The sequence below is a fragment of the Pithys albifrons genome, chromosome 3 (genome assembly GCF_047495875.1).
Source record: "Pithys albifrons albifrons isolate INPA30051 chromosome 3, PitAlb_v1, whole genome shotgun sequence".
In the NCBI taxonomy this organism is placed as follows: Eukaryota; Metazoa; Chordata; class Aves; order Passeriformes; family Thamnophilidae; genus Pithys; species Pithys albifrons.
In genome coordinates this window covers 61,004,685-61,018,052 of record NC_092460.1, presented here as the reverse complement: position 1 = coordinate 61,018,052, position 13,368 = coordinate 61,004,685, and the positions used below count along the sequence as shown (strand labels likewise).

At 37.6% G+C, this 13,368-nt stretch overlaps 1 protein-coding gene across 6 annotated transcripts in view; it reads left to right on the top strand.

The window, feature by feature from the left end:
* ACSS3 (acyl-CoA synthetase short chain family member 3) overlaps window positions 1–13,368 on the top strand; it is an 88,891-nt gene that overhangs the window by 36,151 nt on the left and 39,372 nt on the right. For all 6 annotated transcript variants that reach the window (XM_071552151.1, XM_071552150.1, XM_071552152.1 and 3 more), the window contains one exon: window positions 5,773–5,924. In XM_071552151.1, coding sequence (XP_071408252.1) covers window positions 5,773–5,924 — 152 coding nt within the window. The remainder of the gene's footprint in view (window positions 1–5,772; window positions 5,925–13,368) is intronic.

Here is a 13,368-nt window from a genome sequence, read left to right as displayed (position 1 = left end):
TGGCTTCAGGATCTTTACAAATAATTGAACAAAGAGCTCCAGTTATGAATGTCTGTCACTAGAAAAATAGAAACAAAAATAATTAAAAAAAAGAAAAAAATGTTCATGCATTTTTAAGTTTAATTCTGTTACACAAGAATTCCATTTTCTAGCTTGTCTGGAAAAACCCCAGTCATTTCCGACTAAATTCCTGTAATTTAAGGCAGGGGACCATTGTGGTTGACTTCCTTCATCCTCTGAATAAGAAAGAGCAGAAACTTCACCCAGCAGCAGAACTGCATATTTATAGACTCAAGTATTAGCTTGCATATTAAATTACTATAGTCTAATTAATGTTTAAGCACCTAATAGATGTTAATTAGATTCTTCGTTCTAAGGGGATTAACTCAGCACCACCACACTAGTTAAGCAGAAGAGGAAAGCAGTATGAGAAAAACTGCATGTATTTGGAGATAATAAAAAGACATTAATAGTTTTACAGTGACTGTTTTTGACCAATGATGATGCTCTGGACCACGTTGAAATTGTTGCATGAATTGTCAGAAGAGAATCACTGCAATGAAGAGGTTTCCATTCTACCAGGTGTAGAGCAGGACAAGAAGGAATGGAGAGTAAAGTGACGAGTCCTTCAGCATTTTTTTTCATGTAGTTGTCTTACAGTGATGTTTTATCTTCATAAATATATGTGAATGCATGTGATCAATGTGATTATTGTCATTATAAAGGCACCTCTGTTAGTGCCTTGGAAAACTGTTGGTTTTGGAAACTAAAAAGAGTAGAAATCCTATTTCTTTAACAGTGAATGTTAAAGAAAAATCAAAGTTAAGATTTGATTGACCTACATGTCTGCTGTGTATTTTTCTTTTGCTCTTAGTGAGAACATTATTAAACAGAAATAGTACATTTCCCATTTTTCTTTCTCTGAGATGCCACCAACTGAGGCTTCACACAGTGTTCATGACATCAGCGTCATCTTTTTTGAGGATTAAAAATGGGAAGAAAAGGAATGCATCTGTACACAGGAATAAAAATGATGTTTACAAAGAGAATAGTATGTAAGTTTTCTTCTGCTCAGAAGACTGTCTTAACAATGAATATTCATAAATTTGTAGTCAGATTTCCTAAATGCTTGGCTAATGACTGCTTTCAGGTTAGAAAGTATCAGTATGCTGTTTAGCTGTGAGGAAAGAACATGTCATCCCCTTTGCCTCTGGACAACCACTACTGAATGTAAACTGTGCTGACTTCATACCCTCACTACTTTAAGTGCTTTGTTCATTATTAAATTACTTAGGCGACAGCTTGTTGTTTTAACAATTACTATGGAAACTACCTGCCCTCAGTTTTTACATGCTGTTACACCATTGTCAGGAATGTGAAAATGGTAATGGAAGTCTTTTGAATACAAGTGTATTTTGGTTTGTTTCTTTGCTTCTTCAAATAATCTATCCTGGGTTGTCTTTCTCCAACACATGACAAACTACAGCTATATAGAAGTTACTTGAAGTCTCACAACCCACTCTGCATTGCTCTTGTTAATATGATTTCAAGCTGCAAGCAAATGGGCAGCATGAAGAAAAAGGGTAGCTACTACTTGTGGTCCTGTGATGTCAGGAAAAAGGCAGCATTTTAGTTCCAGTGTTTGGGACTTTGAACTGGAGCTAGGGTAAGGAAGAGGATACTGACTTGTCAAGGAACTATGCATTAAGGACTTCATTTGAGTCGCCTGGGACAGAGAAGGAGCTATTGCCTCACACAGAGCTGTAGCAACACATTGCTATGTGCCTGGAGCTTTCCTTGCAATACTCTCTGAGGTCTTGCTGTTGCAACAAATCTGAAGGGTACATAACAACAGCAGCAGGTTTAAAATTACCCTCTTTTGGCACAATTCTTGGAGACATGCAGCCTTTCCTGCTGTTTTGTAAGCCAGTATCATCAGTTTACAAAGCAAGCGCTGTCTCTGAAGTCTGGCAGTTTTGTGACCCTTCTCCTGTCACTAATACTCGTATTTGTGGAGCAAATTCACTAGGACATGCCATTTCAAGTCCTTAGTGGAGGTTTGACAGCAGGATCACCAGCAAAAGGATGAATGCCTCTGTGAATGTGTTGTTTTGAATCCTATTCTGTCAGGATTTTGTGTGTTCTTTGGCATCAGAAGTTTTTAGTGGCAGTGAGTTCCATGTATAACATTTCCTATGCAGAGAGAATTTCCTTATAATTTTGAATTTAGCTTTAATTGAAGAACCCTTTGTTGTTAGGGGTCAGACAGAAAGGGAATTGATGTACTATTACTGGTCCTCTGTTGGATATTTTATTATAACTCTTCTTATATGTTTTTTTCTCTAGTAATCCATCCCAATGGCTTCTCACTTTTTCCATACAAGAACTTTTCTATCCCCTCGAACATTCTTGCTGCCTCTGAATCTTCTTTCATAATCATGTATGAAGTCATAATCATGCACACATTCTGTCTCAGGGTGTCTACTCAGCTGTTAGACATCTCATAAATTACATGCTAAATCTAGATGTTTCCAGAAAGATGTTCCTATCTGTTTGTCTGTCTCAGACTCTTGGTGTAGGTCATTAAAAGAAAGTCTTTTCTACATGAATCTTCATAGCTTATATGAGAAGTGTCTGTCCCTACTTTTATTTTTAAATTATGTGAGACAGATCACTCTCTTTCTGAGTGCCGTGTTCCTGTTTACCATGCTCTCAGTTCCTGCCAACCGCAGATACTATTGCCCACAACTTTTAAAATCAATTTTCATCTCCAGTGTTGATGCAAATGCTGAATAGCAACAGATCTTGAACTGATCCCTGCAGAAATCCAGTGGAAGGATCTCATTTGCTCGTAGTCCCCAAATTGACGCAGCAGTCTTGTCAGTATATTCTGAATTCAGGTATCCTGTGTTTTAGTGTTTATATTGCTAACTTTTAAAAATCAAAATTGCATATGGTAATAAGCCTCTCATGTCATCTTGCAGTACTTCTTAAAATTTTTGTATAATAAATGAGAACTCTCTCTGGCAATTTTGTTTGTAGTTTGTTTGGGCTCTGAAATTAATTTACACTCTCTCAGATTTGGTTTGCCTATGTCAGTTTTTGTTTATGCATTTGCTAAACTATGAACAACTGCCAAGGCCCCAGGGAAGTTTTTCTGCAGAACCAGTAACAATATTTTACAGCTGGGCCAGATTTTTTTTCCCTAAATAAGTATTTGAAGTGTTGACTTATTCTTTATATATTATTTCCTATCAACTGTCAGGTGAATTTTCTGTTTCTCCTACTGTTTCTGTTTTATTTGGTTTTCTCCTAGATCTGAGACTGTTAACTTCAAACCTAAGCTGCTGTAGCTTACCTGTGACATAAATGTCGACCTGTCAGAGTCCTGCATGCCTGTGCATGCACTCCTGAAGGCTTAACTGCTTGTGTGGAAGATGCTCTTTGGCTCAGGCTCTCAGGCTTGCTGGAAATGTGAGGCATAGACATGTCTGTGACATAGCTTGGAAAAGGATCAGGTGTGAAATGAGACCTGGGAGGGAGTGGGTGTGCTCAGGGTCGGACACAGCCCTACTATGGACTCTGGATATTTCCATTTATTTAAAGGTAACAGCCTACTTTATTACTGGCAGACTAACCAATTTCAGATTGCTCCACAGCTAGATTTTTTGATGTCCACGATGATTGATACTAGTGCAATTACATAATTAGTTAATGAAAAGTTTGTGGAAATTTGGAATTTTTCAGAGTCTGAGACCATTTGTCTTAAAATTAGTGATGTGGGCTTGAACTCCTAACCATCTGGCTACAGATCTGCAGGTATAGTGAACATTACAGAGAGAGGATGTCAACTTGAATGAATAGGTTCATGTACAAATACTGGCAAACAAATGGAAGTTGTGATGAAGAAGTCTCCTAGGGTTATTCTTCAAGATAGTCTGGCAAAAGACTTTTCTTTGGGAACTATGTGTTATGTGACAGAGGAAAGGACATAACTCACTTTTTCAGCAAGCAAATAGCATCATGTTGCATTTCTTTTTGGTAATTTAGGATAGGCTATTTGGCATTGGTTATACTACTCTCTCCTGCTTTGGCTAGGAACTGTGATTTTTTTGTTTATTTTCATCTGTTTATCATTGCCTGCTCCATCCTTAAAAAAAAGCTTTCAATTGCGTGTTCTATTTTGTCTTGGATTTTAAAATCTTTTATGATGAGCACTCCCCTCACCAGCAGCAGTATCTCACCATAGGGCTGCAAAACCACCGGTTCATATCCAGGCTCGGCTGTCCTGTGCTCTTTGAATCTGGTGGATAGTTCATTGGTGCCCTTGCCAGTCTTCAGGCACAGCTGGATGCAGAGCAAGCCTGGGGAAGACAGCAACGTGCAGGGCAGAAGGGAGAGCAGGCAAGGGATGAATTCCTTTGAGCCTGCATCACAGTCAGCATGCTGCTTATTATATTCAGATGGGGCAACTCATTTGATTAATGTGTATTTTCAGAAAGGCATTTACTGTGCTACCTCGTTATCAGAATGAGCTGAATTTTGTAAATTCTTTCAAGATATTCACATGCCTCTGTTGCCTTTGCATCTTGGTAAAATGAAAAGTATTAATTAGAGTTTCATATGCATTTTTTTCCACCAAACTGATTATCTATTCGCAATTTGCATTTACACAAGGATAGTAAAGGTATAAATTTGTCTTGTGACTGGTGAACTGCTGATAGGATGATGGCATTTCAGTAGTGAAACTATTTCTGCATTTGTGTCTTCTGTAAATCGTTGACAAAGCTGTGTTTGACATATGAAAAGTGTGTTTGTCTCCTGAGTTGCATGCTCTGTCAAAGTTCATCTTCCAAGTGTGGCCTTTCAAGTGAAAAGGTTATGGTAATACCTGTAGAGCTAAAACTCATTCTACATTAACATAATCTTCTAATAATTTCAGAATATGTGTGGAACAGTTCATGCACTGCACTAATACAGAAAGTTTGAGACTATATACACCTGTGCTGAGTGCTTTTCATATTTTCAACACCACAGCAAAGTATTTTGATTATTTTTTATTAGGATTACTTACCATTAAACAATTTATCATAAATTATTACTTCTGTTTACAATTCTTTTGACTATGTTCATTAGTTCAAGACAATATTTAGTTTTTAAAAAAACAAAAACCAACCCCAAACCAAACTACAGTCTAGTAGCACACTAAAATAGAAAAGGGGCTGGCTCTTCAGCATTTCTCCAGTCTCCATGTGGGGTAGGAGCATGAAGGTTCCAAGAAACCAGTTATAAGCAGCTAGGTGGAAATTTTTCTGGATTTGAGAGAAATTTCTAGGTAAGAAAAAGCTACCTGGACACAGGAATGTAGCTGCAGTGCCACTGTGTCCAGAGACTCCTCGTTCAGAGGGACTGGATGTTTCCCAGATTCCTTCTCAGTCAGGATAAAGGTAGATGTAGATGACTCCTCTGCTGCCAGTGCAATAACAGCGCTTTTTTCTGTCTTCTAATTTGCATGTCTATTTGTCCTAATTTTCTAAGGAAGTAGTATGTGCTGTGTTGTATTCATGTAAGAGATTGTGCCCAAATTTTGTGAATTTATTTCTACAACTGAATACACTTGCAGTATTGTTATCTTTAATAAAGCCTTCTTTAACTTACTTCAAATTACTTCTGTTGCTGTGCTACCAGTGCTGTTATGTGTGCAAGCCTTGAACTGTCAAGGAATTATGATGTATTTTTATCCAGTGACATTTTAAATTATTCTCTCCGTAGGGGAAGCCTGTGGGAACGCCAGATGCTGGTGCCTATTTCCGTGTGCTAGCAGAGCATGAAGTAACTGCTGCCTTTACTTCACCAACTGCAATTAGAGCAATCCGTCAGCAGGACCCTGAGGCAGCCTTGGGAAAGCAATACTCTTTGAAAAGGTGAACTAAGGATACTCTGGAAGCAGTTTCTTCCAGAAACAGGCTGGATGAACTAAGAATAACAGAGTATCTGCCCACCGCTGTAGAGTGGCATTTTAATACATTCTTGAACATTTAGCAAATATATTTGCTTGTAAATTTATATTGATAGTTCAGAGATGAAAGCCGTTAAAAAGTCTGTAACTCTAAGAGCTTTTACTGAGTTAGGATTTCTCATCCATCCTTAAATTTACTCTGCTGTGTTTATATCCTGTAACACAGGATTACATTATTCTGTACAGTTTGCCCACATGACCACTGATTTTTTGAGTGTACAGGATCTTTAGTGTTTGTTTGATCAGCAGCTAGTCAATGCTTTGGTTGTCCCCTGCCATAACTTTGTTATTTTCGTGATTAGGTACTCCATAGACTGAGCTATTTGCTGTCTCACACTGGTCTTAATGTCTTTATCACTCTGCTATCAGCATGCTTCAAAATCATGACTGAGTTCATCCTCACAAATCCCCTATGAGATGAAAGAGTGATATCGTCTGTATTTTTCTGAGGCATGGAGAGATTAAGGTCAAAGTCTTTTGTTAGTTTTGAGTATCTAATCTGAGCCACTGAAATACCACTGTTTCAGAGTTCTTAGCATCATATGGTTAAAATGTGTTATTGCCATTATATTATTAAAATGCTTCTCACAGTCACTTGAATCTGTGTATGTTTAGTATTTCTACAGACCAAGTTTCTTTATCCTATCATAAACATTCTAAAATGGCAAAATACATGAGTTTGGACCATACCTAATCTTGAAGTTGAATAATTGGCTCAGCATCAAACAAGGACTGTGTAAGACTGTATAGGCAGTATTCAGTCACAAGAACATGTATTATCAGCCTTGACCAAAGAGAAGGGGAGGATGCAAAGCCATGTAGCTTCATTAGATCTCCACATTCTTAATTGCTCAGGAAAATTTATTATTAGTAAGCTGTATGTATTCCTGAGGTATCCATTACAAGTTCATCATTACTTTCTTCCATCTGTTTTGAGTGCTATCATCAATCCTTACCCCTCCTTGAAACAGGAAACAAGTTCATTTGAGACACTATTCTCCTATGATGTTTATTGACAAGAGAGTGATTCAGATGCTAGAAAATGTAATTGCTGTTCCTTGGCAGTTTTTAGGTAATGGCTGAAGTTAATTAGTCTGTCTTTAGAGTATTCATTTAATGGGAAATCTGCTAGCCTGCTTTGTAAGTCATCATATTTTCTGACCAAATGAAAATTCCAGATAAAAGCTTCCTTGCCGAAATCAGTTGCCACAGATATAAAGAGATATTTCATTATTTCTGTTCAATGGGTATTGAATGAACTTCTCCATTTGTCTGCAGATTTAGGGGTCTCATAATTCACTCATCTTTGGATCATGTCGCTCACTGGGACGTGATGTCTCTCTATGAAACCCTCTTAACACAGCATTTACTATCTAGTAAGTGCAGTTGCTAAGAAAGTCCAGAGGGTGGTTAAAATTTGCATTCTAGGAAAATAGGATCTGGTTGTTACTTGGATGGACTTCTCTATTCAAGATCAAGGGAATTCGCTCTGAAACACTTTGAAATCAGTCTTTCTTTTAGTTCATTTACTTGATATAGGATCCTTTCTTCTTTCTGGTGAAGAATCTTAGAAATGAGATGTCTTTCTGCTACCTGGGCTAAAGTTGATCCTTATGTTAGAGACTCCAATTCCAAGAATGCAGTCCTGATAGAGTTTTCCACCATGGTACATTTCTTTCCTGAGAAACTATGTTAATAAAATGGTAAAGGTCAATGTCACTTCTAAAAGATATGTTAAAATAGACAGTTACTGATAAGGAAAAGAGTTGGTAGGCAATGCCAGCTTCTTGTATACAAGACAGTGCTTCATCTACAGAAGTAAATTGAAGTACAAAAAGTTTTATATTCTTTTGAAGTGACATAAGTTAAATACACTTCTATTAAAAACTGATAATTCTGACACCACTGGCCTCTGCACAAAATTATATGGGGTTTCTATAAGTTCTAGTGTGTATTCTTTAAATTCCTTGGGGCTGTTGGAGTAAAATCTTGAAAATTTTTTGCTTTTAACACAAAATATCACTTATGTCTTCAACACAGCTCATGCTTAATAGTAAAAGACATGTTTAATATATAATAGTGTAGGACACAAACCTTATTCAACCACATATTTGTAGAGGATCTTAAGACACAGCTTTTCATAACATCCAGTACTGCTGAGCAGGCTGTCTGATCATATTGCTGCTGCCTGTTGTGTTTGAAAAGTAAGTAACATCCAAATTCCATGAGCCTTACCTACCTGAGCATATTCTGTTGAGCTCATTGAATCCATTCTCATCTTCATGAGGTAGCTCTGTAACACGAAGCCATTAACTCTTTCTGTATTTAGAATCACACTTCCTCTTATAATTGACTTAACTGTTATGAGCTGGTTTGCTCTGATTTCCAAATGATTGGCAACTGACAAAATGGGGCAACAACTCAGCAGATTAGATTAATGTAGAAGTAATAATTTGCCTTTTGTGTTCCATAGTTTACTTTGGTTTCTCAACTTTTGGTCTATTGAGAATGTTCTGCCATTTAATATCATGGGGATTTAAAGATTCTGACTTGTTCATCTGATACCAGATATTAATGCACTTACTTTAGAAAGAAATATGAGACTGCATAAAAACTTGCTGAAATAATGAATATAAAGTAGATAAGAAATTCCCATTATCTGTCCATAAAACCGGAACAAGAGGATGTGAAATTGAAGTAGCAAATTCAAAACTGTTAGAAGGAAATACTTTCTTACAGAATTTATGTTTCACACACGCTGCTAGAAGATATGTGATTAAGACACAGAATTTAGGACAGTTGAAGAAGTACATTTTGCAGTTCTGTACGCTGCCCCCTACTCTGCTGTAGATCATATATGGCTGTTCCTGTTGGAGTCCTGAGCTCTGCTCATGAAGAGCCTTTGTGTGGCTCTCCCCCACCACACTCTGAGAAGGAGCTGAGCTGCAGTTGTCTTCAGTGTCTCTCTTGTCTGTCTCACCCAAACTACCAGTGCTTGGATACTCATGACCAAGGTAAAATCTCTTCAGGGAGAGAAATGAACAAATGCATCAATCGACAAAAAAGGAGAAGGATCTGAAAATACTATTTTTATAGTTTATATGTTTAAATCTATCTATCTATCTATCTATCTATCTATCTATCTATCTATCTATCTATCATCTATCTATCTATCTATCATCTATCTATCTATCTATCTATCTCTGTAGGATCCAAGTGCATTAAATTCTAGTGAGAGTTCTTTATTGCCAGTTTATTTTAAGAAGTGCAAATGAACCTTTGTTAACATGATGCAGAATAGAGTCTTTCTTTGCCAGAAAAAAAAATGCCTTAAAATGCTGTGTGCATTCTAGAATTAAAAAACCCCCAAACTTCCATGATCTTTTGATTTGAAAAAGTGAAGCTCAGATATTACCCATGTGAATATTCTTGCTTTTGGGAAATGGTTTGAAGATGTGGTTTCTTTTGTTCTTGGAGTGACGTGCTGTGTTGAACAATTTAGATTGTGCCAAGACCATTAGGGACATTGATCTGTCCTCTGTATCAAGTAGTACTTGAAGTCTACTCTGCTGGACTCTTGGATAGGAGTCTGAGTGTGCTGAATTTCATGTTAGAAATGTAGGTTTTCAGAACAGTTGATGACATATTTGTTTAACACAGGGGTTTTAAGACCTTTCCTCCAAATTAAATGTATTGCAGTGATAGGCAATTGCAGCAACAGGTGCACTGACATGCTTTGAAGATTTAAGCGGACTACTGAAAAAATATTCAGTGCAAAATTTTATAACTATTGCCATTCCTTGTCTTCTATACTTTTTGGTAGAGAAAATAATTCCATAGTTCTTATGTTTTGTTATGCTTGTGGCACTTTGCTCTTACACTCTTTTTGATGGTTTGTGCTGTAAATTTTTCAAAGAGCTGATTCTTCTTCTTATAACATAAAGTTATCTTGAGCCTGCACATTATTAAATCTGATTATTAAAGCTGTCAATTCAGAAGAGAGGAATTCTGCTTTTGGCTCAGGGGATAAGAAGGTATCTCAGCATTTTTGTCAAGTCCTATAAGTTCCTAGTGTTCCTATTTTAAAACAAGGATACTTAATGGAATTTTTCAGTGTTTTGTAAACTCAATGAATTAATTAATTTAATTTTTAAATCATGGCTGTAATGCTTTTAACATGTCTAAGGACAGAATTTTCCATATAAAGTAAATTGAGCAGTGCTTAACAGAAGTGCCCTCCATGTGAATATGAGTCTTAAAAAGGTCTCATAAAATACATATTTTTGGTTATTACTTAAACAATGTTGTGCTTTCTTCTATCATAAACTTTTACCTGTGTTACAACTTCTAGTTACCTATTGACTGTAATTGTCAAAAATGTCTTGTGCTTTATAATTAAAAGCATTCAGGTGCAACATATTGATTAGGGTCACAGTGGTTACAATCAATATCTTCCAGTGTGCTCAGAAAGCAGTTTACCAAAATGATGTTGAATATTTATGAGTACAGAAAACTTTCCTTATTTGATAGGAAAACTGCTTATAAATTTGACCTCCTGCCTTCTATTCCAAGCCACTCCAAGCTCTCCTGGAGTGTCAGAAAGAAGGGTTGGCCAAAACGCTGTTCTGAAATTAAGTTGAATTCTTTCATCTGCGTGTTCAAGTTCAACATGGTAATATTTTGACTTTCATATGTTTTTAACTAGATGTGCAGTAAGTTGGCTTTCCTATATGGAAGTTATTGTTATGGCTTCCTCTATGTGTTGCTGCTACTTAGTTCACAAATAGGAGTATTCTCGGATTTTTATTATCTAGCTGGTCCCTATGTTGGTGATTAGTTCCTGATACTTTGCTTGTGGAAGTTGTTTTCCCTACTATGGATCTGTAAATGGACCTAAAAGACAATAAACTCATAAAATTTTTTATATCTAGGCCAATCATCACTGTCAGTTTAGAGCATATGGCTTGTTACGCTTATGATGTTTCATAACATTTTACTTATGTTGTTTCTAGATGTTGCTTTAATCTGTATGTTCTCCTGCCATGCATCTACACAGCAAGGTCACTCATCCTCTGTGAAAGGCTGCCTTTTGTACCAGGTGGCCAAGAAGGCCCATGGGATCCTGTCCTGTATCAAAAATAGCGTGGCCAGCAGGACCAGGGAAGTGATCCTTCCCCTGTACTCAGCACTGGTGAGGCCACACCTTGAGTACTGTGTTCAGTTCTGGGCCCCTCAGTTCAGAAAGGATATTGAGGTGCTGGAGCGAGTCCAGAGAAGAGCAACAAGGCTGGTGAAGGGATTGGAGCACAAACCCTATGGGGAGAGGCTGAGGGAGCTGGGGCTGTTTGGCCTGGAGAAGAGGAGGCTCAGAGGTGACCTCATCACTGTCTAGAACTACCTGAAGGGAAGTTATAGCCAGGTGGGGGTTGGTCTCTTCTCCCAGGCACTCAGCAATAGGACAAGGGGGCACGAGCTTAAGCTTTGCCAGGGGAAATTGGATATCAGAAAAAAATTCTTTCCAGAGAGAGTAATCAGGCATTGGAATGGGCTGCCCAGAGAGGTGGTAGATTCACCATCCCTAGAGATTTTTAAAAGCAGATTGGACGTGGCGCTGGGTGCCATGATCTAGTAAATGGACTAGAGTTGGACCAAGGGTTGGACTCGATGATCTTGGAGGTCTTTTCCAACCCAGTCGATTCTATGATTCTATGATTCTATTCTATGATTCTATCAGCATGTGCCTGTCCTCTGGAGGAGAATGGAATGTGAGTATTTAAAGTATCTCTTTGGTTTGGGCAGCCTTGTTGTGGGATGTCTGTAGTCTCTATGGAAGTCAATCTGTAAATTCTCTCTTAGAGGTACTCCTAGTTCTGTGGTCAGACAGGCTGAGCTGTGCATTTCTCTTTCTCATTTTGGAAACTCTTGGGTTACTTGCTCTGATTTTTTCATAATTTCCTAATTTGATTTCTGGATTTTATTGCCATGGAAAGATGAATCTCGTAGGTTTTTTTCTAAATTACATGACTCTGAAGGAAAATTTGTTTCATACCCATCATATCTAAGAATTCTCTCCCTTTGTGGCCACAAGTCCATGGGTTTTGCAAAGTCTGTGCAGTTTGTGTCCACTTCTAAAGGACAAGTGTCAGGTCCTCTGTTCAACAGTTGTCTTTATTCAGAATGGACTGAGGGAAGACATGAAGTGAAACAAAATGTCAGTGACATTGATCTGACTGCGGGAGAGGGTACTGCAATCCTAAAAAGGGAACATTTTTGAAAAGTACTTTTAATCCCAGCGTCTGATGTTGGGTCACATGAAGCTCCATTGATATAACTAGGTGTTTTGTCATCTTGGAAGCTTAAGGGATTGATGCAGTACTTGGCAGAGTGTCTACTGTTTCTCCAGTGTTTGTGAAATGTGTAGTGTGTATACCTGTACACTTTCAGTTGAAGAAGGAGTTTCCTTGGTAGTAAACAGAGTTCTTCTGATGTGGAGTCTGAATCTCTGTTTGCCTCTTGTCTTTTTTTTTTGTCATATGCTGTATAGGGAGAATGTGGGAGAGGGAAGCAAGTTCTTTGGCCTGTAGCCATTTGGTATATGCAAGGCAGTTCTGCAGTCAGAATACACATTATATGTTGTGGCAGGATTGCCCTCGGTGTTTATAAAGGGGCATTAATGTGGTTGAAGTGTTTCAGATTGCCATACCAGCCTTCTAGGGAAGGAGGTGCAGTTTTCTGTTGTGATTTATCTGTAAAATGAAAGGAGAAATGTTATATCTTAAATTTCCCTCTGGTTTAGTTATTACTTCCCAAGTAGATGATTTTGGTTTCAAAATCTTGCTTAAATAGGAACACATTTAAGTGTGCAGCAAAATTAGCAATATCCAAAACTTTAAGACATCCCTGATATCCTTTTTCTGAGATGCAGAAAAATTCACCTGAAGTGATATAGTCATAACTTTAACTGCTGTTGTTTTAAACAGTAGCTTAAGGGTGCTATACTGTGTCCTAGTCATGTGTCATGTTGCTCTGGGGCCTTGGACTTTGTTTCATTTTGGTTTTAATTTGATTTTTGTTAGGTAAAAAGTAAACCTTACCCTTTTGAGTCTCGTAAATATAAATTGTTCTCTACAGTTGCCTCTTATTCTTTGTGTACTACAGAAAACTAGTTCAGCATAGACATATTTTATGGATAGTAAGAGCCAAGATAAATAGCGTGCTCCCTGCAGGAATCATGTTGTCACCAACTCAGACAAAATAGTAGTGCACTAACGAGAAAGTACTGAATATAAATCAACAGTTCATCTAATTATAGTTGGATGGGCATATTCATCTGTACATCATGAACAGGA